This window comes from Myxocyprinus asiaticus, chromosome 19 (genome assembly GCF_019703515.2).
Source record: "Myxocyprinus asiaticus isolate MX2 ecotype Aquarium Trade chromosome 19, UBuf_Myxa_2, whole genome shotgun sequence".
Taxonomy (NCBI): domain Eukaryota; kingdom Metazoa; phylum Chordata; class Actinopteri; order Cypriniformes; family Catostomidae; genus Myxocyprinus; species Myxocyprinus asiaticus.
In genome coordinates this window covers 45,714,405-45,739,612 of record NC_059362.1, presented here as the reverse complement: position 1 = coordinate 45,739,612, position 25,208 = coordinate 45,714,405, and the positions used below count along the sequence as shown (strand labels likewise).

The window sequence follows — 25,208 nt, the reverse complement described above, 5'->3', positions numbered from 1 at the left end:
AAGCTCCAGTGTTGTTTTGCATTTTCTAATACATATGTAGCATTATATATTAGTTAAACTATATAGGTAAAGACATTGTTACAGATAGATAGACAAAAAGAAAGAAAACAAGGCAAGAATGAAGGAGAGATAGAAATGGTTTAAGCAGATTAAAGGCCTTGTTTGCATTTACATTTTCTGACAAATGGAGTTTGAATAGTCTTGGACCATTTGAACATTCCGTTAATGTAGGCTTAGGGGATTTTAGGGATATTTGATCACCCGCGATGCGAAAACCGTAATTTCGATCAGTTAGAAAAGTCAGAGCAACGTGAGTCAGAACAGTCTGAAGGTCTGTGCCAAGTTTGGTGGATGTAGCTTGAAAGCTCTAGGACGAGTTAAGGTGGTCGTACACCAGACGAGAAGCACCACGCCGCATCGCATCGTGGCTGGACACGGTACAGATATCAAACAAGGGGCACGTCGATGCGGTTCAGGTTGCAGACAATACACACAAAAGTTACCAAGGTTTTTCCCTTGTTCATATGATAATGATTTGGGTTGAATTTAATGGAAAATATGCGAGTTACGCTCCGTAACGCGGCAGAAATTTGAGCAGCCTACGGAGTCATAACTGGGCGCGGCCGACAGAGGGCGAGTGGTGGTGGCGGTGTGCATACCTTCATTGAAAACAGTTGTTTCGAATTTTAGAACGGCGATACATTTATAGCATTTTCTACAAATAAATTATTTAATGACTTTAAAAATGTCACGTGGTGTAACCGTCAAGTTAAATTTGTATTTATTTTTCTACCCAATTTGGAATGCCCAATTCCCAATGTGCTCTATGTCCTCGTGGTGGTGTAGTGACTCGCCTCAATCCGGGTGGCAGAGGACGAATCTCAGTTGCATCTTATCACGTGGCTTGATGAGCGCGTTACCGCGGAGACGTAGCGCGTGTGGAGGCTTCACGCCATTCTCCGCGGCATCCACGCACAACTCACCACATGCACCACCGATAGCGACCACGAGGAGGTTACCCCATGTGACTCTACCCTCCCTAGCAACCGGGCCAATTTGGTTGCTTAGGAGACCCGATTGGAGTCACTCAACTCACCCTGAATTCGAACTCGTGACTCCAGAGGTGGTAATCAGCGTCTTTACTTGCTGAGCTACCCAGACCTCAATACATGAGAATGTATGCAACTTAATTGTTAATTTCAAAAACGTTTTTAAACATATGTTTCAAGGTAAAAAATATTTTTTACAAACATCATGAATTTTTAAGTCAAGAATTTCAAGAAGTTTTCTCATGGTTACACCAAATGACCTGAAACAAAATGCGCCTTTTCAAATATTGATATTTAATGATATGACAAAATAATGTTTTGTTTTCAAAACTTCACACACAGTTTTGCGGGTCTAAAGAGATCTTCTCTGTTTTACAATTTTTTGTCACATGACAACAAAATTGCTACCTACATGTTGGTTACACCACATGACATGATTTGGTGGACAAAAGTTTTCATGTATTAATCATATATTTATATGTATATATATATATATATATATTTTTTTTTTTTTATTGTTTCACTACTTATTTTTTATAACCTTTTAAACTCTGTGGACCTGCCGGCTGGTCCAAAAGGGGGCGCTATATCGCGAAAAAAGTTTATGCTTAAAATGCTAAAGTTGCCGCATACATAAGTCAGGCATTCGTTGTATCGTTAGAAAGCTTAGAATCTATACTTTTCACAGATAACCATCACTTCTGCATTTATGTTACTTAAAATAACAAAACAAGGCCTTAAAACATCCACGTCGCAAATAAGCGCCACCTAGTGGTTATGTGGTAGAAATATGAATATGAATATAAAAGTCTTTAAAATAGCACTTAAATAGACAAATCATATATCAAATGAAAGCACTCATTCTCAGGAACATGACTGTATAGTTTATTTTGTTGCACAATAAAATAATAATAAAAGATTATTCAGCACAACTCATTCATGAATTTCAGCTTTTACTGAGATAATTATGTATTAATTTTACTATCACTGGACGGTTACAAAACATGAAATTTTTTAAGTGAAACCCCAGAAAATTTTACAAATGTTCAGCATAGAAGAGGTGTATTAAAGTAATTGTTTTGTGTGAATTGCATTTATAATGTATTTTTGAATAATTTATTTAGAAGATTAGAAAATTTGTGTTACGTCGACTCTTTTACATTCTCTGAAGAAAGTGTAGGTGGTGTTTTTGCATGATTTAACATGATTTTCTTTTCTCACTTTGAGTGTTTTCGGAAGAGAGGGAGCCCCCCCCCCCCCTCGTGCCCCGGACCAGGAGGGGAGTGCCTAACCCTAGGCACTCCTCTCTAACCCCTAACCCTAAAACTACCTAACCCAAACCCCATCGCACCGCGAGGACACCAGGGATGCTGTCCTAACCCTAAAACCCTTTGATTAAAAAAACAAATTAATTCAAAATTGTTTCTGTTTTTGTTGTTTATTTCCAAACCCCACATTAGAAAATAACACTGTTTTCAACTCTGACATTTAAATAGAGCGCTCGGCTCACAGGAAGAGACTTTACCAAAGCAGGTCATGCAAACAGTGTGGAAGGCCTCCAGCGTTATAGCACCTTTGTGGGAAAAATAATAAATAAAAATAAACAGCTTTTTAAAAGTCAGTGCAAAACATATAAACAATGCATAGAGATCCATTGGCAAATCTCTGGAAAGAGCTGCAAAAGTCCCATATTTTGATGAGTGTACCCAGAAACATTTTTTGCCCTTTAAATCCTTAAAACCGGAGTCCGATGTTCTGGGTCGCACTCGTAAAAAAACACAGTGTTACAAAAAAGGGACATAAAACAATCATTTAAACATAAAGAGACTGCAAGTTACATTTTACATCAGGTGAACGTCAGTGTTACAGAATTGTTGCACCTTTTGTAGCAGTAAATATGCAGAAAAGCTTAGAAGCAATATATTTCAATATTAAAAATGTGCTTTGCATTCAGTTATTATCATCCAACATTTTAATTTAATGATATATTCTGTTGGTTTATAGGAGGTTGAAGCTGCAGGAAGAACTAAGAAAGAGAAACAAGTGAACATGTAGGTGGTTTTCTGATTATTTGACAGCTGTATGTAAAGTCTAATTAATAAAATTAAGTATAAAAAAGTGAGTATAGAGATTAATAGGGTTTCCGGGTTTTAATTATTATTAGTAGTAGTAGTATTAATGACAATAATATATTTTATTATTAATAATAATATTAACTTATTATTATTACTTATAATAATTGCTATTATTACTTTAATAATAATAATAATAATAATAGTATTATTATTTATGTTAAATTAATTATAATTATTTAATATTATAATTTTATAATTAATTTAATAACAATCAACAAAACAATAAGTTATAACAACAATATTAATATTATTTATTATTGTTTTGTTGTTATTATTTTTACATTAATTATAATTAAATAATATTATTATCATCAATAAGAGACCAATTTTACATAGATATTTTATTATTGATAAGAGACCAGAAATATCTTGTAACTATTTTAAATAGTTACGGTGTTATGTATAAAGGCTATCGACATTATTGGCCACCATTTTTTCTGGATATTGTATCAGTACTGAACATTAAAAAACACACTAATAATGTTATTTAAACTGTTCAAGGTAACACTGAAGTGTAACCCATCAAACTAGCACTACTTTAAGGTGTACTACCTCTTAATTAAACAAAAGCAGTAATATGCAAATTATCAGCCAAAGTGCAGGAAGTGTAAAAGCTGAATATTAAAACATTTTTATCAATTTTGCAAAGAGATTTTGACAGGTTGCACACTAATAACACCGTACTAAATGGTTATCTTTTACCATTTGAATTTAAATATTTAGACCAGCCCAGAGTTTTGTTATTTCACAGCGTTTTAGTTATTTTATGAGAAATAAGAACTTACCCCTGATTTAGAATGACGTGTAAATAGCCTACATCAATAATGTTGAGATCAGTAACACATTAAAAACACAAAGACGTCCATGATGCTTACAAAGAAATTCTCATTTTAAAGCCATCCCCTTTAACACAGTCACAAACAAACAAAAAGTAAAACAAAAAGAGTTTATCGTGAGTTAAGGCACCAATAGAGGCACTATTATTATCATCACTGAAGCGAAGTTTGACGTGTGAGCATAAAAATGGAAATTCACTACGACATATCTGTCTGGTTTCAAACCGTCTGGCCAGCTTGAGGTCGTGAAAGGGCATTTCACCTGAACTGGAGCACAGTGAATCCTTCAAACAGAAAACATACACATACACACAAGAGCAATATACATTAGATACGTTTCTCTTTCATACACACGCTTGAATATTGAAAACATCAAACAGACTCAATGTGCGATGGTGACTTTAAGGGATAGCTCACCCAAAAAAATGTCAGATTTGGCGATCATTTACTGACCATCGTGTTATTCTAAACCCGTATGACTTTCTGTCTTCTGTGGTGCACAAAAAGAGACATTTTGCAGAATGTTTTGGCTGCTCTTTTCCATGCAATAGTAGTGAACGGGGACTAGAGCTATTAAGGCTTCACATCAAGAAGTCTTAAAACGACACAAGGGTGAATAAATGATGACAGAATCTTTATTTTTGGGTGAATTATTTCTTTATACTTCAAGCAAATGCTTTTAACTATATATAGATGATATCATAGCAACAGAGTACATTTTATAGTTGTCCATATGCTTTTAGTAGTCATGCAGTAGTTTATTATTTTAGGAATATTCCGGGTTCAATACAAGTTAAGCTCAATCGACAGCATTTGTGGCATTATGTTGATAACCACAAAAATGTATTTTGACTCGTTGCACTTACAGTGGAAGTCAATGGGGCCAATTTATGGAGGGTGTAAAGGCAAAAATGTGAAGTTGTAAAATTGGCTATAACTTTACACAGATGCGGTTATCACACTAACATCATGTTAACACACATATTGTTTATGTCGTGTGGCTATACTTTTAAAACAGTGAGTATTTTAACATTTACACACTGATCCCATTGACTTCCATTGTAACTGCCACACTGTAATCTCAATTTTTGCTTTTTTAAAGAAAAGGAGGGATGAGTCGAAATTATTATTTCATTATGCCACAAAGGTTGTCGATTGAGCTCAGCTTGTATTGAACCCGGAATATTCCTTTAATGGACTTTCAAACGAAATTGCAAAACAAGTTGACCTGATTGTCCGTGATAAAAACAATGACAAATACACACACAGCCACAAACATACAGTACATAAAGCTGGTTTGGGGTGTTTTTATGCATGATAAATGCTTTGATGACGTCATACAGATCATCTGCTAAACAGATGATCACCGCTAAACTGAACTCGAATGAAAAGATCGATAAGAATAACACAAAAATAATGTATAAAACTAGGTCGCCTGTAAGTCTTTATATATATATACACATCACGCCTCTGGTTGCATTCCACTCTGAAATTATTGCACAGTGAAGCCACTGTTAGCGGGTCATGACCACGCCAGTGGTCGCTCTCCTGTATAAAAATAGAATAAGAACGTTGGAACAACAAACAAGCCTTCATCTTTTCAGACAGGCGAAAAGCCAGACTCGTTTGGGGGCTTCAGGCAGCACCAGCGGCCGAATAACCAACGTATGACCGCATCACAGTGTTTGTCTTAAACAGGACCGGACAGCAAAAGACGGTTTGTTTTGCATTTTCCTCATCCTCTGTTCAACCCTTGTCCAAACAGTCTCATCCATATGGGTTGACAATGATGTTAAATTGCCTTAAAATGGCAATGTTAAAGGATTTTCTGCTTGGAAATCCTCCTTTTGCCCAAAAAAGATCCTCTTTTACTGACTGTATAACACCTCGTAGGCCTCTCTTACCAAACTATACAACAGTCTCAACGCCGGTGAGTTTGGGCGAGAGTATACGTGGAGTGACGCCGTTATTAAGGTCTTCTTCGAACTCTAAAAGCTGACCCATGAAGTTGAGGTTGGGGGAGATAATCGGCCGTCGGGATTTGACGAACTTGTAGGCGTCCGTCATCGTCATCCAGGTGTGTTTCATCAGGTAAGCGATGACTATGGTGGCCGATCGCGACACGCCAGCCTGGCAGTGGATGAGGAGACCCCGTCCGGCCTGATGGGCTTCTTCTGTTGAGAGAAAAATGAACCAGTTTAAACATCAAAAGACCTTGAGCACAAATTGAAAAGCCTCATATGAGAAGAGATAAAGTCATTGAACATGATGGAGTTGTTCAGTCTACAGGGCTGGATTACTGGCGTTTAGGAAGAGTAATATTGCCATACAATATCTACATAATGAAATCAGTATTTCCCTGAAGGATATGTTGAAGCATATAATAAACGGGCAAGTATTTCCATTACCGAAAAATTTATCCAAGTCGCTATGCTGTAAAATCTCAAGGTGAATCTCATGAAAATATTTCACCCCAAAATCAAAAGGGGAAAAAATATTTTGCTTAAAAAGATAAACGCCTACTTTTAGAACCCCGCTTAAAGTCTAGATGGGGGGCGCTATATCACGAAGTCCCCGGATAGGGTCCTGGGTAGCTCAGCGAGTAAAGACGCTCCAGTCAGGCTTCCTAAGCCACCAAATTGTCCCGGTTGCTAGGGAGGGTAGAGTCACATGGGGTAACCTCCTCATGGTCACTATAATGTGGGTCTCGCTCTCAGTGGGGCGCGTGGTGAGTTGTGCGTGGATGCCGCGGAGAATAGCGTGAAGCCTCCACACGTGCTATGTCTCCGCGGTAACACGCTCAACAAGTCACGTGATAAGATGCGCGGATTGACGGTCTCAGACGCGGAGGCAACTGAGATTCGTCCTCCACCACCCGGATTGAGGCGAGTCACTACGTGACCACGAGGACTTAGAGCGCACTGGGAATTGGGCATTCCAAATTGGGAGAAAAAAAAAAGTCCCCGGATACATATATTATGCATATGTGGTATCACTTGAAAGCTTAGAATCTCAACATTTGATAGAACACCATCACTTTTGCATTTATGATACATAAAATAACAAAATTAGGCCTGAAAACATCTGCGTCGCAAATAAGCGCCACCTAGACATAACCTGCCGAGAGTGTGTCAGGATCATACTTCGCCCCAAAATCAAAAGAAAGAATTAATATTTTCACATAAAGAAACCATTATTTTCATTACCGTGATGCAAAAAAACCCCGTCATTCTCATTACTGTAATGTGAAAAAATGATATATTATTTATACTTTCATTTCAAATTACACTGTGTACTTAATTATGTATTGGTAATTTAAATTTATTTATAAGTCATGGTATCATTTAATGTATTGCCTGTAATTTTAATAGATTTAAATAAAAAAAAAAACATTGTGTTACTGTAATGTTAACTGTAATACAGTAAAAATAGCCATATTAGGTGCTGTTCAAACCAAACATGTTTTTGCGTTAAAAAACATATGGCAGTGCAATGAAAGGAACAGAACGCTTGTGCCTCGAAACCTGTTTTTAAATTGACATGAGGTGTTCAAAATGTGCTGATCTTGTGTGAGACACTAAAAAAAAGATGCCCATTGCACAAAGGGGCCTCGGTTTGTTCCTGACAGGCAGCAGATACCCTAAACCCTCCCCCACCCATATGGAGCCTATGAGTACCTGTGAGTAAAACTAAAAGGTTTAAAAAGTGACACATCCAGAGACATTACAGGATTGAGAATATGAATGTTTAATTGTCATGTAAACAATGTCACAATGCAAAAATCTTAGGGGCTGAACACATTCTTGCGTAAAAAAACACAGCGCAACGAACAGAACTGAACGCAGGTGTCTCGTGACGCGCTTTTCAATTGACGCCTTAAAAATGTGTCTTAAAAATACAGGGGTCATTCACAAGATGCTAAAAAAAACAGTATGACAACGGTAAAAGACGTCCGTCTAGCACGTTTGCATAGACAAACAGGTAAAAAAAAAACAGTGCAGATGAACGCAAAAAGCATTTGTTGTGAACGGCCCCTCAAACCCATTTTTGGGCTGCAATTTTTCACACTCAAATTTAAAAGCTCAACATTCACACATGCTGTTGACTAATTGCAAAAAACTGGTCTCATTTTACAGAAAATAAAAAATAAAAAACTCCAACAATCCATAAATAATATTGTTTATGTTTGCAATCTTTTGATAAACAGAAAGTAAAAAACTAGTTTTTTTTGTTGTCCTAAATTTGTCAACATGTAATTCTGGTTCTGTTCACTATATCTCCCTGCAAAAAGTCTCATTTCATTCCACTAGATGGCAGCAAGCACTAGAAAAAAGTTTTTTCCCTCTATCACCTTCCATCACAATATACAGATCTGAAATGTAGGTGGCGCTCTAACACATTTTAGCCCTCACAGATGTGCTCGTCCATAGACATTCAGTCTAATTTTCAGTTCAAGCACCACCCTTGATGTTTCATAGAATATCTCGGCCTCTGAGTGGACTAGAAGCTCAATCTAGGTGTCATTAGAAAGCTGAGATCCTCCCCTTTGTGATAATATTACATGTCATCATCAATAGTCAAAGACACATTTTTCTGATGATTTGTTTAGCATGCTTTTCCTGCTAGACTGCATATTTTGTTCTGGACATCTAAGATATAACATTGGATTATTCACACAAGCAAGCTCACAGACAAGTAAAAAAAAGACTCACTTTTTAGAAAAAGCTGATATAAAGTTTTTGGCTACTTGGGGCTTACAACAGCAGTTATCGGAGCATGAAAGAGACGTTTGCATTTGATGACTTACAGAAATCATATTAACTGTACAGTCTGAGAGCTTTCATTTGATATATGAGTTGTCTATTTAAGTGCTATTTGAAAGACATTTATATTCATATTAATATTTCTACCACATAACCACTAGATGTAAACTGAAGTCATACCTATAAACTCGAAGGCCTCCTCGAAGTACTGCCGCAGGTTCTGTTTGTTGCTGTCAGTGGCGGGCAAACGCTTGTAGTTGAAGAGTCCAAGGTCATAATGAAACAGCGGCAGGTGTGTGGTGACGTTCAGGATGTAACCGATGTTCATTCGCTGCATTTGCTCCAGATCTTGAGCGTCTCGCTCGTTACCGAGGAACAGAAAGGGGAGGATGGCCGTCAGCTCGGCGTTCTCTATATCAGGTGTGGAGGGCAGAGAGTGAGGTAGCGCCCCCGACAGGCCCACTGTGGTACTGCCGTCCTGCCCTTCCTCCAGGTGGAGAGAGTGTTCACATAGATCATCATGATTCTGACGGAAACCAGCGAGACCTCCTGTAGGAGGCAAACACAAACAAGTAAACAAAGAACACTTGACACTGATATTATTGATATACATTTTTGTGGTAATCAACATTATGCCACAAATGCTGTCGATTGAGCTTAACTGGTATTGAACCCGGAATATTCCTTTAAAGCATGAATGTGCAATGTAATGGATAATACATATAAACTGCTAACAAATAAATAAATCCTTATTTTTAGATATAGTTATCGTTTATGGGTGAATCTAACAAAACATTTTACCCCAAAATCAAAAAAAAAAAATGAAAAATTATATTTTACACAAAGAAAATAAAGCCTATTTTTAGGATCATTATGTTTTTTTACATTAACATTATTTTTATGACAATTAAGCACATTTGCCTCTCGTAATGTGTTTGAGTGTTTAACAACAAATATGGTCATAATTTATAATTACTTTACCATTTAAATAATATGCCATAATTATTTTTGCAACACAGTAATGAGAATAAAATCTGTTTTAATTACAGTAATAATGTAAATAATGTCACAGTGCAGATTTTATTTTTTTATTTTCTAAATAGGCTTCTTTTTTTTTTTAAGCAAAATATATTTGTTTCTTTTGATTTTAGGTGAAAAATGTGCTGCTCTTTTCACTGTTCACCTTTCATGAAGGTGACAAACACAATGAACTTAAAAACATTTGCATACAATTTGCATTTCAGGTTGAACAAATTCTATATCGGGTAACAGATCTGTCATATTTACATACTGAATGATAATAAGATCTTCTGAGGTTAGTCAGTGCTTATCAAATACTGTATCTGATCATTTTTCCACAATGTTTTCATTTATAATTAATATAAGTATAATTGTTTATCATTTTTATTTTATTTTATTACAAATTTTATATAATATAACACAATGTTATATAAAATAATATAATGTAATATAATATAATATAATTTTATATGAAATAATAGAATATAATGTAATATAATATAATAACATATAATATAGTGTAATATAATATCAATAATATAATATAATATAATAATAATAATATAATATAATGTCATATAATATAATATAATATAATATAAAATAATATATCATATAATAATAATATAATATAATGTCATATAATATAATATAATATAAAATAATATGTCATATAATATAATAATAATAATAATATAATGTTATATAAAATAATATAATGTAATATAATATAATAATAATATAATATAAAATAATATGTCATATAATAATAATATAATATAATGTCATATAATAATAATATAATATAAAATAATATAATGTCATATAATATAATAATAATATAATATAATGTTATATAAAATAATATAATGTAATATAATATAATAATAATATAATATAAAATAATATAATGTCATATAATATAATATAATGTTATATAAAATAATATAATGTAATATCAATAATAATAATATATATAATGATAATATAATATAATGTTATATAAAATAATATAATGTGATATAATATATCATAATAATATAATAATAATATAATATAATGTTATATAAAATAATATAATGTAATATAATATAATAATAATATAATATAAAATAATATAATGTAATATAATATAATAATAATATAATATAAAATAATATAATGTTATATAAAATAATATAATGTAATATAATATAATAATAATATAATATAAAATAATATAATGTTATATAAAATAATATAATGTAATATAATATAATAATAATGTTATATAAAATAATATAATGTAATGTAATATAATAATAATATAATATAAAATAATATAATGTTATATAAAATAATATAATGTAATGTAATATAATAATAATATAATATAAAATAATATAATGTACTATAATATAATAATAATATAATATAATAATAATATAATGTTATATAAAATAATAATAATGTTATATAAAATAATATAATGTAATGTAATATAATAATAATATAATATAAAATAATATCATGTTATATAAAATAATATAATGTAATATAATAATAATATAATATAAAATAATATAATGTTATATAAAATAATATCATGTTATATAAAATAATATAATGTAATGTAATATAATATAATAATAATATAATACAATATAATGTAATGTAATATAATATAATGTAATATAATATCAATAATATAATATAAAATAATATAATATCATAATAATATAATATAATATAATATAATATAATATAATATAATATAATATATAGACCAGAGGAAATTTTTCTTCTACTTTTCCAACTTATTTTAAGAGTTTTCATATTGGCAAACCCATACTACTGTAACAATGCCCTCAAGCAAATAACAGTAACACAAACAACACTGAACAAATATCAGCTACAAGCAAAACGATCACTGAGAAAACATAATTCACTTAATATGTTTGTTCTCCCTCAACTAACATTTATCTGATGAATACAGGGTGGGAAGATGTCATCCGTTGAATTTCAGTTAGTCAAATGTGAAACCTGTACCACCTGTTATCAAAACTCCCTTCCGCCCCGCCAGAGTCTCTCTGCACGAGCTGACATCATCCAAAGGGGAATACCTGTACAGATGCTCTGACTCGTTGTGACAACCATTCAGGATCATAAATCAGAAGACAAACTCTCATAACGACACTGTATTGAGGCTATAAGAGTGCTGTATTCAGTGAAGGGGGTTTCTGTGGTGTGATACAATCACTCATTAATCACTCACAGGAAAGAACCTCTAACTGTTGCTTATTTTTAGAAAACCACAAGGTTCATAAATGACCCCTTAACTGGGAGTGAAGGGTGAATGTTTCCATCTCTTTAAGCTCACCACAACCTCATCCACATCACTTTCAACCGTTTTATCATTTAAAACAGTTTTGCTTGAAAAATGTGCTTCCTCTTAGAGGACAGGGAGAGGATTATTGTACTCTATTTACTCAAAGTATTCAAGTTGGGTTTACACGGTAATTTTAAGTTCAGCCAAATGAAATGTTATTTTATGAGTTTTAATGCTAGATGAAAATAAAGGGGGATACTTGTTATTGTTTGATGTTTTGTTATGTTGGGGTTTTAGGGGTTATCATTATGATGAAGAGTGGAGCTTGATCTAACGATGAGCACATATAGATGTCACGCATGAAATTGATTGCAATTGCTTTGCTAACCATAATATAGTTACTAAACTACACTCTGAAAAGCTTCCAACCAGCATGCATTTAGCACGCAAACATTCACTTTCACTAGTTAGTACATAAAGAAATAAAATAAATTTATTTGGGTTACACTAACACGTCTAATGTTGCTGGGTTTACTCAATTCAACTGGGTTCTTTCTACACAAAGTGTTTGTGTTGAGATTACATAGGAATTTTGAGTTCAGAAAACTCATTTCAAACATGTGGAACCACTGTCCATGACTGAATCAAGTTCAGCCAAAGAGCTGTTTTTTAAGTATATAGTTCAGCTATGGTTACTGTAGTAACAACATGATTAATCTATTGTGAGAGAACCTAAAATAATTGCAAAAGTATTTCAGAAGAAACACCATCCCTGTCCTCTAAGGGGCTCTGTGTGCTTGTGCTAACTTTCTTAGAAAATAAATGATACCTGTTTTGATATTTTGTCATCTAATGCAATGACATTCAGACATCTTAAAGTGTGAATCAAGTGTCCAAATGTATACTGGGAGCAACTGTACATTAGCTAAGGTTATCCAATTCAGTTTCTTTAAGGAGCACCTCTTTTAAATTGGAGCTGAACTTCAAGACTAAAACCCGAAGCTGCCAAATGTCAGCATTGAAGCAGCGCGATACACAAGCTACATTTGGTTGCTCAGATGTTCTCAAAGTCTGCCACTCAAAAACTGGCAAATATCGAGTGAGCAGATGTCTCGAATGATTAGAAGTGGCCATGCGATCTCAAAATGACAAGATAAAGAGTGAAGTCACATAATCATGAGATGTTTTACCTTTTAGATCAAGATCAAGATCTCATGCAAATGTCAAGCTCTTGCCAAGATCTTACAGATCAATGAGTGAATTCATAAATGGCCTTTTCTGCAGAGCCATGAGATTTAGGACAACACTGACTCAGACCTATCAAGAGATTTAGAGGCATGCACGGAAACTCAGGCACAGACCTGATTCTATCAAAAGAACGGCTTTTATCTCGGGGTGTGAATATGTTGTGAGAGCAGTGCTATACTCACTATCATGCACACACCGAAAGAGAGCGAAAGAGCGTGTGACTATACAAAGACACAAAGACAAAGAACAAGATAAGAAGAGTTTAGCTCTGTTCCAAAACCTAGTGAGCTGCCTATCTAGGCATCATGGGCACACTTCTGACACAAATGCATGCTGTCTTCTAAGACACCTTGTTTTGGCCATATTCTAAGGTTGCATCGCATGCATCCTACATACAAAAAAAAATCTAATAAAATAAGATCTGTGAGATAAAAATCCAAGATTAGAAAATATTGATTCTAAACTTAAACTGCGTGCTGTTTATTTTTATGCTTACTGGAGTGTCGCATTGTTGCTTAGCAACATGCTTACGCCTAATTCTATTGGAATCAATTGCAATAGTTGAATAAGCATAAAAATACATAACACAAAAAGCATACATTTATAGATATTTTGTAGTACTGAATGAAATAAAAGTATATTTAAAAGAGACATTGTCTCAACTTGGATTTTTCACTGAGCTTATGCGAAGGATACGGACGATTGTGCCTTAGAAATTAAGCAAGGTATCTTTAAAGGCAGCACTATGTTACTATCTTTTGAAACAGTCTTTGCGTCAGGAGTGCCTATGATGCTTTAACATGCTGTCTAGGTAGGCAGCTCACTTGGTTTTGGCAATTCTGTTGGCCAAACAAGGAAAAGATGGTAGCAGGCTGGAATACAGCTCGCTCTTTACCATCAGTGGCTGCCAAGGCCCACAGGAGCGCAGGCGTGCGATGGCACATGGCCGTCACACCGAGGGTTCTGCTGCACAGTGCTGCATTATGCTCAATGCAAACAGTCAACAAGCTAAAATCAGAAAGCATTTCATACCTCTTAACTTTAAGTGCAATCAATTGACAACATAAAAGATATACTTTACAACTAGTTTGTTGATAGGGACCACTGTAAAAAGTAATACAAGATAACTCAGGATTATGTTCACTATGGGTTAATAACATCAAATATGAAATCCCATATGATTATTCAGAAAATTCCAAGCAGAGAAATATCTTAGAGTGTGGTGTCATCTTTACAGATTCTTGTTTCAGATTCAGAACTAGTTCAATCAAGCTTATATGCCAGTGAAACTAAAAGTATGTGTTGAATAACCAGTCTTTTCGAGAGATGAATAATTAAGCAAGTTCTATTTCTGAAAGCTTTACGTGGACTCATGTGACTGTTTTTGAAATTAAAAGAGCAACACAAATGTTATGACGAGAATAGGACTCTAAATTTGAGGAAATTTGAAGAAAAGCATCTCTGATTTTTTCAGCCATCTCTGTATTTTTTTCAATCTAAGTCATGAACCAAACCAACCAGCTCTGAGGTGAATCACAACATCAAAAAATTTGATTTGAAGCAAAAAAGAATTCAGAAAATCTGACAAAAAGACAAAATAAGAGGTAATGAACTACAATCCCATGAAGCACTGCGAAAACAAATGACGTAATCAAATTAAAAACAATGGAAAAATATAAAACTACTGATTTAAATTGTTGATTATAACTACAGAAATTCAATTTTATTGCTAAATATTCAGATATATACAAATATAAAAGTAGTTTAAGAGTGTAGGGAGAGCAACTCGATTGCATCAATCACAGTGGAAGTGGGCGGCTGCTGCAGAGCTCTTTTGGCGCACTTTGTTTGCCGCAATTCTCTGATTGGTGGATTTTTCACTGCTGCATCATGGGTAGTGTAGTTCTTCACCAGGGATTCTGCTATTAAACATGATTTTTGTTAAATAACGCTTGAAGAAACATGCACTGAGGGCTTCAAAAGAAGCATATACCATTGAATAACAACCTCGGAGCTCACGGTAGGTTTTTTATATTTTTTTCTCCCAATTTGGAATGCCCAGTTCCCACTACTTAGTAGGTCCTCATGGTGGCGCAGTTACTCACCTCAATCCGAGTGGCAGAGGACAAGTCTCAGTTGCCTCCGCTTCTGAGACCGTTAATCCACGCATCTTATCACGTGACTCGTTGTGCATGACACAGCGGAGACTCACAGCATGTGGAGGCTCATGCTACTCTCCGCGATCCACGCACAACTCACCACGCGCCCCATTGAGAGCGAGAACCAATAATCACGACCACGAGGAGGTTACCCCATGTGACTCTACCCTCCCTAGCAACCGGGCCAATTTGGTTGCTTAGGAGACCTGGCTGGAGTCACTCAGCACGCCCTGGATTCGAACTCACGACTCCAGGTGTCAAACCTACTCGTTGAGCTACCCAGGCCCCCGCTCACGGTAGGTTTGACGTTAAAGTTTTATAAGTTATCGTTAAAAATCGATTCACCTACGGAAAAAATGAGTGGGATTTTTACTTCCTGAAGCAGACTGTGGCGCTCAATAGCTTTTAGTTTATGACACAGCCATGAACCAGGATTTGCTACTTGCTTTTGGTCTGTTTTCACAGGAGATGAAGTGTGTACATTTTAAATGTGTATATCTGCCAAAAGTTAATGTTATAAACTTTTCGAAGTACACTAGCATGTAGAACAACTCAAAGCTCACAGACCTGGACTTTAAAGCTGAAGTATGTAACTTTTTTGTTGTTAAAATACTCTCTTCTATTCCAGCTTAATATGCAGTGACAACTATAAGTAAGCCATTATTTGGTAAATTTTCTTTTGAGCGACCCGTCTCATAAAAGACAACTACACTGATTCGACCAATGGCGTGAGTTGGGGGCGGGACTATCTGTTTATTCAATGTTTTTAAAACAACGTTAATTATTGCATTTCTGTTTGGTGGTGCAGAAATTACACACTTCAGCTTTAACTACGTTCCAAAACTCTCCAAGGATGAAATAAAAAATTTTAAAGTACCTTTAAGTACGATTGGGTCCTTCCCTTCTCTTCGCAGAGACTCCAGGACCACATGCAGGGGCTGAGAGGGCGTTAACCGCCCTGGGTCTATCGTGGTTTCATCGTACACCACAAGGTCTTTGGAAAAAATCCCCTTGAAGGAGTCTTTACTCTGACGGCAAGAAATGAGATCCAACACCGTGATCTTCCCTTGTTGGAGTCGCCTGCGACTGATCTTGTCTGAACAGTTGATGTGCACCGCACCCCTAATATGACTCTTGTTAAACTCCATAAAGGGCCGACAGTCAATAATGACGGGCACCGGGCCAATGGGGTGGCCCATGGGGCAATGCGTCAGCTTCTTGGCCAGCTCATTGGGGTGGATGACCCGCAAACCACCCCTGCCCAGGCTGGAGGTGAGACTGGGTGCGCTGTAGGCCTCGCTGTGGCCCACCATCGCCGTTTGGGAAATTCCGTGGACGCCATAGCTGACTCCGGAGTTCAAGTTGGGGCTGCTTGCACTGACCTGGCTCAGTTTCTGGGTCTGTCCGTCTTTCTCGTAGGTCGTCACCGTGCAACAGCTGGCACTGCTGCATCCACACGTGAGCGAGCGCGTGGAGCCGCTGGACGAGGGCATATACGATAGCTTAGTCGCCTGGATCTTCACCACAGTGGTGCTTTTGATTACCGTCGACTTACCGACGGCGCCCACGGTGGTTTCCAGGTAGCTGGTGTCCAGGCAGAGTTGGAGTTCCTGAGGTCGTATCGGCCTTGGCAGCGCCACCACAATTCTGTCGTCAAGAGGAGAGGGAGGCATGGGGAGACCACAGAGGGCTGGCACACCACAGAGAAGTCAGATGTCCAGTCTTGGAAGAGAGGAATAATTACAGGCTAGTTAGTGCACTGACAAATACAGTCTGAGATCACAAGTGAAAATGCTTCAATTCTGCATTTAATACAAAAAATATTTATTACAAATTAAGAGCGGTTTGCAAGTGTGATAGTTCTAGAAACAAGAAGCTGATAGTGTAACTTAGGCCGCGTCCACACTAATAAGTTTCTGTTTTCGATTTTACTACGTTTACGCCTCTCGTCCGTACTAGAACGCCATTTTCCTCCACCGAAAATGGAGCATTTAAAAAATGCTCTCCATTACCGCATACTTTGGAAAATGATTACAGTAGGAGACTGGAAACTAAAATGTTTTCAAACAAACAGAATTGTAGCAATGTTCACATTTGCCCAGTTTTTTTTTATAGATTATTTTCTTCGCCAACAAAAATAGTTCAAAACAAAGACAAAGCAGGACCAACCGTTTTATGCCACCAAGCAACACACACATCAACAACCTGTCTAGAATGATGCAAACACATGCCACATCCACACTAATCCGTTTTTGTTTGAAAGCTCAGTTTTTAGTTTTCTAATGTCATCATTTTCCAAAGTATGCGGTAATGGAGAGCGTTTCCTAAATGCTCTGTTTTCGGTGGAGGAAAATGGCGTTCCAGTATGGATGAGCGGTGTAAATGTAGTGAAATCATTGCGTTTTCAAATGAAAATGCATTAGTGTGGATATGACCACACGGTGCATTCAAGCCATTTCCAAATTACCGTAACTACGACATTCCCTCTTTTTTTTTTTTTTTTAAAGTTCACATCTTCGTAGAACTCGTAATTAAAAGTTGGATACTTTGAATTCTATGAAAGCTCCGACTTGACAGTTGTGACGTCATGAGAAAAGAACCATATTTGGCACGGCCTCTGCAGTCAAGGTAGTTTATATATACTGTATATTTCTGTTTGATGTGCCATTTTGTTATGCCCTTGTTACCTGGAGTGCTTTCTTTGTTCCTCAAGATTTTGCAAGAACATATAGAGGTGAATTAATGAAATGATAAATACTTTGCTGTTATCAACAACAAAGCTGTTTTGTCGTTATGAGTGTATACATAGAAACAAATAACTTTGTAACAGCTCAGAGCAGAACCTTTTAAGCTCCCATTTCGTAATTACAGTAATAATACATTATACAAAATATCAGCACTCCAAGAACGTCTATTGTCCAATTAGATTCAAGAACCCAAACTGTTAAATAAATGATATTATCAGCTTAACAATTTGAGTGAAAAGTTGCATGTGGCAGATGGCAGACGATGGGAAATCAAATATTCAGTTTATTGACGCTAATGGCGCAGAAATGACACACTTCACCTGACAACATGCTCTCAAGCCAGCATTAACAAAACCTGATGTTATCCAACATGATTTAAGAGTATTCCAAAGAGCATCTTTGCTTCAGTGAAAGTAAGGAAACATTTACATTTTTCTAAATTATTACAAATATTTCCAGGTTGAAATCATGGTCTCAGACCCCACTGTACATTACAAACTAACACAATTTCAAACATCACCATCAATAATTTTCCAGCAACTTGCTGACAAAATCAACCACATATCTGCAAAAGAAATGCAGCAGCACACCACTGCATCATCAAAGAGCATCTGTGCACTCTGTACGCCTATAGATTTCTCTAACCAACATTTATATTTTGAATGTTTCTCTGCCATGTACCTCATTGCCTGGGCATTCTCTCCATGAAAGAGAGCGAATTGCTGACCCCATTGAATTTCAAAAGAGCACACAGCCCATTCCCAAACACGGCATGTGGACGTGCTGAGAATAAAATATGGAAAGGTTCTGCATCTAAGGCAGACATCATCATTATTTCATGCGGTGACAAAGCATGCAATTTACAGATTATATTCTTTGCACGGCACACCTGTCATATCTATCAGCACTTGTCTAATTACAACTTCAGCTCTACACATGACTGAAAACAGTAATGCTGGCAAATTAAGTTTTTTAAGGACTCCTCTACTGGCTCAGGAATAGGACTGATTCTATAGTGACATATTATAAACATTACATACATTATAATACAAAACATCAAATATGTCTATATGGAGTAATACTATATAGATCTATTCTTCTATCTAAATATTGTCCAGTGATTACTAAACAATTTTAAATAATCAACTATTATACATCTTATATACCCTATCATCAAAAAACATATATATCTGTACAGGGTAGGACTATATAGATCTATTCCGCAATTCCAAATAGTATGCAACTACTACTAAACAACTCTAAATTGTGAAATATGATAGGAATAGCACACAATCTATAATTTCCTAACATATATATATATATATATATATATATATATATATATATATATATATAAAATATACATTATCATAAAAAGCATCATATACAGTATGTCTATATGGGGAAGGACTATATGGATCTATTCTGCAATAAAAATATTGTGCAGTGATTACTAAACTTACTAAAAAGTCAAATATGATAGGAATAGCAGCTGTATAATCACCTTTTATATGTATAACATTATCATAAAAATCATCATATATGTCCATATAGGGTAGGACTATATAGATCTATTCTGCAATCTAAATTTTGTGCAGTGATTACTAAACAACTTTAAATAGTGATATATGATAGGAATAGCAGCCATCCTATAATCACTTATTGTACATCTTGTACACCCTTTCATCAAAAAACATATATGTCTATATAGGGTAGGACTATATAGATCTATTCTGCCATCCAAATAGTATGCAACTACTACTAACCAACTCTAAATAGTGAAATATAATAGAAATAGCACACATTCTATAATTGCCTTTTATATATTTTTTACATTATCATAAAAAGCATCATATATGTATGTCTATATAGGGTAGGACTATATAGATCTATTCTGCAATCTAAATTTTGTGCAGTGATTACTAAACCATTTTAAATAGTGATAAATGATAGGAATAGCAGCCTTCCTATAATCGACTATTATACATCTTGTACACCCTATCATCAAAAACATATATTTCTATATAGGGTAGGACTATATAGATCTATTCTGCCATCCAAATAGTATTCAACTACTACAAACCAAATCTAAATAGTGAAATATGATTGGATTAGCACCCATTCTATAATAGTCTATTACATATATTTTATACCCTATCAGAAAGCATATAGTATGTCTTTATGGGACGGGATGATATAGATCTATCTATGTAATATACTGTGCAATTACTAAACTCTCAATAGTGAAATATGATACGAATAGCACACATTCTATTACTGTAATGCCTATTATTTATATTGTATACATAATCATAAAAAGCATCATATATGTCATATTTGCATTCCAATCATATAAGCATCATATATGCAATCCAACTACTGTGCAATGACTACTAACAACTCTAAATAGTGGAAATGATAGGAATAGCATGATATCCATTCTAAACCTTTTATATACACATTATATACCCTGTTATAAGAAACATTACATACATGTCCATAGAATAAGACTATATAGATCTATTCAATCCAAAAAGTACTATAGGCTACAATGACTAAACAGCTCAAAATATGGAATTTGCAAAGGAACGCCTATTTTCTAATCACCTATTATACATATTATATTCCCTATACTAAAAAGCATCATATATGCCTGTAGGTGATGGGACTACTATAGATCTACTCAATCCAAATACTGTGCAATAACTAAACACTAACTCTATAAAGGGGAATATGATCATCAGACTTACATTTAAGGTGCTTGCTTTCAAATGCCTTCCTTCCAATATTAGAAATCGGTTGTAGATCACTGTTATCGATGAGTCTGACCCGATCAGCCGGTCCCGGCGCTGGAGACCCGCATCATCGTCCTTCTGTCTTGCGCTGCTGTATTCTTCACTGATAAAGTTGGAGTTTTTTGCGGTTATGCACTAGTCTCACTTCAGACTGACATGAAGCCGAACCAATGGAGCTTCTCACTGGCGTCAGACATGCGCTCTTGAAGCACAACACTGACCCAGAGGGGCGTGTGCCGAAGCGCAGGGTGATGTCACTGAGGGCCAATCAGAACAGAGTTCGGTGAAACCGGTTTAAAGAGTCACGCGCAAATGTGAACGCGCTGAATTTGTGGCCCCGCGCTAAAAATTAAATTAAATTCAAACAAATAAAAAGAGAAATACCTTTCAATTATTCATAATAAACATTAAGAAATATTACTACATAATACTCAAATTACATATAAAAAAATGCTAAAATTAAATAAAATATCCCTACAGTCCAACTTAAAGAGAATATAATATTTTATAACAAATATAACTTAACCTATCAAGGACATGTCCAGGTCATAATCGTCACCAGAATTTTAAAAAGCAATAATAATTTAGATTTTTGCTTTATGAAGATTAAATAAACATTTTAAATATTTTTTGCATCGTGACATTATTTTATATATGACATTAATTATTTTTAATTAAAGATTAAATTTACATCAGCACAAATTAAAGGTAACAAATATTCATTACCATCAAGGAGAAAAAAAAAACTAAATTTAATTAAATATTCTCTCATGTCCAACAAAAAGAGAATATGCAGTATAAACTGAGTTTATGTAAAAATATGTATTTATTTTATATATTGAAATATATATATATATATATATATTATAAACAAATGGATTTTCACAAATATATATTGATTGTATATGTTTATTCATTCAAATAATACAATGCAATTTCTAACACATTTAGTAGCAACATTGGCAAATTAATTAAAATGTTTAATTAATAAACACACACACACACATATATATATATATATATATATATATATATATATATATATATATATATGCAATATATATATATTTATAAAAAATATTCTCAGTTAATTAAAAAGAAAATATAGTTTAAACTTTCAAATAAATTTCAATAATTAATAATAAATATTAATAAATATTGCCAAGCCTATATAAACAAAACAGATCATTATATTATATTGTATTTAAACAGTAAGAATGTTATTTGATTGAACTTTGATGAATGTAGTTTCATGTACATTCATACTTGAAATGCAAATGAACCTAATGATTTTTTGAGTATTACTACATTTAATGACATTAATGATAGTTGTTTTTTCTTTTGAATGACATGGAGCCAGTTCATAGTTTAGTTTATAGTACTCGTGAGGCCTTGTTCTCTCAAAAGGCTATATAATGTAATAACATGCAAATATATAAAATAACCAGTTAGTCCTTTGTTAATTTGTAAAGTGGGAGTGACTCCAAATATGTTAAAATAGTATGTGGTTTACATAATATTCCACACATATTAGCATTTTGTGTGTGTGTGTGTGTGTGTGTGTGTGCTTGTAACACAAAGTATGACGAATAGATTACAGAAGGATTTGGCAATCATATTACATAATGTGTGATTTAATATGAGATTTCTAACGTTTTTACACTTAGACTCTCCTAATAATGATGATGATCTTTTTTTAAAGCTCCAGTACAAGCATGAAAATATATTTAGATATGTGTATGAGTGTTTCTCTCAGTGGAAAATCTGATGTCATGTGGTGTGATATTTAGAAGCAGAGGAAGTGAACAACCACATCCTCTTTTACAGAGCTGCATGTTTTGCTCAGGCCCTGTTTCACTATGAGATCAGTGCACCCTACATAGATATGATATAAGGGTGTATCTCAGGAAACCTATCCAGGACATATTACACACCACAACTACATTAAATAAATTCAAAATAAAGAAGGGAAAATATATATATTAGCATTAATTAAAGACATTAACAAACTCATGAACATAAAGGATAATAAATGGAAAGAAATCATAAAATAAAACATGTAATTAAATATTCTTGCATGTCCAACAAAAAGAGAATGAGCAATATATACTTGTTTAAAACTAAATATATTTTATATTGTATTTTATTTTATATTTTTTATATATTTATATTGTAATTTATACAAATATACATCGTGTATAAATAAATATATATAAAATAATTGTTTATTAATTAAAAATAAAAAATTGAAAAAAGGGAATAAACATATGTTTAAATATTTTTTCCATTATTTAATATATATACTATATATATATATATATATATATATATCTCCATATATATATATATCTATATAATAATTATTATTCCCTATTATTTAATCTCAGTAATTCATTATTCCCTTTATTATTCAATATATATATATATATATATATATATATATATATATATATATATATATCAGCCTGAATTAAAAACAAGGATAATAAATTAAAAAAATACAAAATACAGAATTTTATTACATATTCTTGCAAATCCAACAAAAAGAGAATATGCAGTATTAAAAAAAAAAACAAATGTAAAAACAAAATACATTTTTTTTTTATATTGTATAAATATATATTGTATATTAAATAACTGTTTATTAATAAAACGTACAATGAAATGTATAACATTTAATGGACACATTGGTAAATCATTTCATTAATAACATTAAACATATCAACATATTAAATGCTTAATAGATCGCTGCATTATTTTATTCAAACAGATAGAAAGCGTCATAAAACTGTGATTCATATCCTGTACTTTCATGTTACAATCTTTTAAGCATTAAATAATGTTTTATGACACATTAATGAAAGTTAAAGTGTTAGCCATTCTTTTTCCCCTCAAAATTCTCATTACCATAAAAAAAAAAAAAAAATCATAATGTGAAAGAAGTGATATTATTTAAACTGCAGTATTTATACATGTTAGCATTTGTTGTGCTGCGTTTAATTGCACTGTAATGCTCTGTTTTTAATGTGCTTACTTGTTGTGAAAATAATCTCTAGATGCTAAAACGACCTATATGAAGCTACATTTTCTTTATGCAAATTATATAGCTGGGGTTCAGTCGTGCTAAGTGTTGCCTGTTTAGTATATTTCTGTATTGAAAAACAAGCCTCCAGAGAGTTCAGTATTTCTGCTGTCAGCTTCATTTCTATACATGATTTAGGTGTGAAAGAGTTTGTTTGCTGAAGCATCTGAACATCTTGGTGAGCATAAGTGTTCAGATGGCACTGAGCAAAACTGCTTCACGTGACTGAGATGTTTGTGATTAGTTTCAAACCATGTTTCACCCATCTGTCTGATGTCTAAAGCCAGTTATACAACATGTTTGGAGAGTTGGACTGAGTTAAGATAACATCAGACAAAATCTTTACGTTAAATTTACAGTACAAATAACTGGCAGTTCTTGTTGCCTGAACTTTATAGTTAAACATAAAGTGATGTTTAAGGTTTTACGGGATGGGTGATGGTTTTACAGTTACAAACCTGAATTACAAAAATCGGAAAATATGTAATTTTACCATACATTGTTAGGTAATTTGTGATATAAACTCTTTAATTTTTATAAAAGTAAAATGAAATATTTTAGTAAACATACTTTTTCACCACATACATGCTAAGGTAACTTACAGTTTACACTTAACCCTTTAAGCTCTGAAGGTGTTTTTAAAGATTTCCTGTTTCAGTGGCACACCCAAAATTAAAGACTTATAACTCAGCCTCTCCACACAAATAAAACATAATAATTGTACATTAGAACTAATTACACATGCAAACACAATGAGTAAAGGTTTGCATAGCATACAGACATCATTTTAGTAATGAGATATCACAGAATGAGTTTCATTCTGTGTCATTTGAGTCATCATTGAGTCTGTGTCATGTATTTGGCGCCATCTCCTGGTGGCCATATGTAACATTGTGCTTCAAGTGGATTATCTAATGATCTATGTATCCGATTACCTTGTGTGTGGGTTAGTTTGAAAGATAATTACATCCTCTAAATAATGTATGTAAATAAAAGTTTGTGATAGTTTATGTTCTGTGAAGTTATAAGCCAAAAGCGGTTTATAAGCAACACCTGTTCACATGAA

At 33.8% G+C, this 25,208-nt stretch overlaps 1 protein-coding gene across 1 annotated transcript; it reads right to left on the bottom strand.

Annotated features, from left to right (window-relative positions):
* Positions 1-2,468: 2,468 nt before the first annotated feature.
* LOC127409665 (dual specificity protein phosphatase 10-like) lies at positions 2,469-21,204 on the bottom strand. Its single transcript, XM_051644395.1, has 4 exons — positions 21,016-21,204; positions 16,396-17,240; positions 8,964-9,332; positions 2,469-6,194 (listed from the first exon to the last, which is right to left on the bottom strand). Exons 2-4 carry the CDS (start codon positions 17,189-17,191, stop codon positions 5,929-5,931), a joined length of 1,431 nt encoding a protein of 476 aa, XP_051500355.1. The 5' UTR covers positions 17,192-17,240; positions 21,016-21,204; the 3' UTR covers positions 2,469-5,928.
* Positions 21,205-25,208: the final 4,004 nt, after the last annotated feature.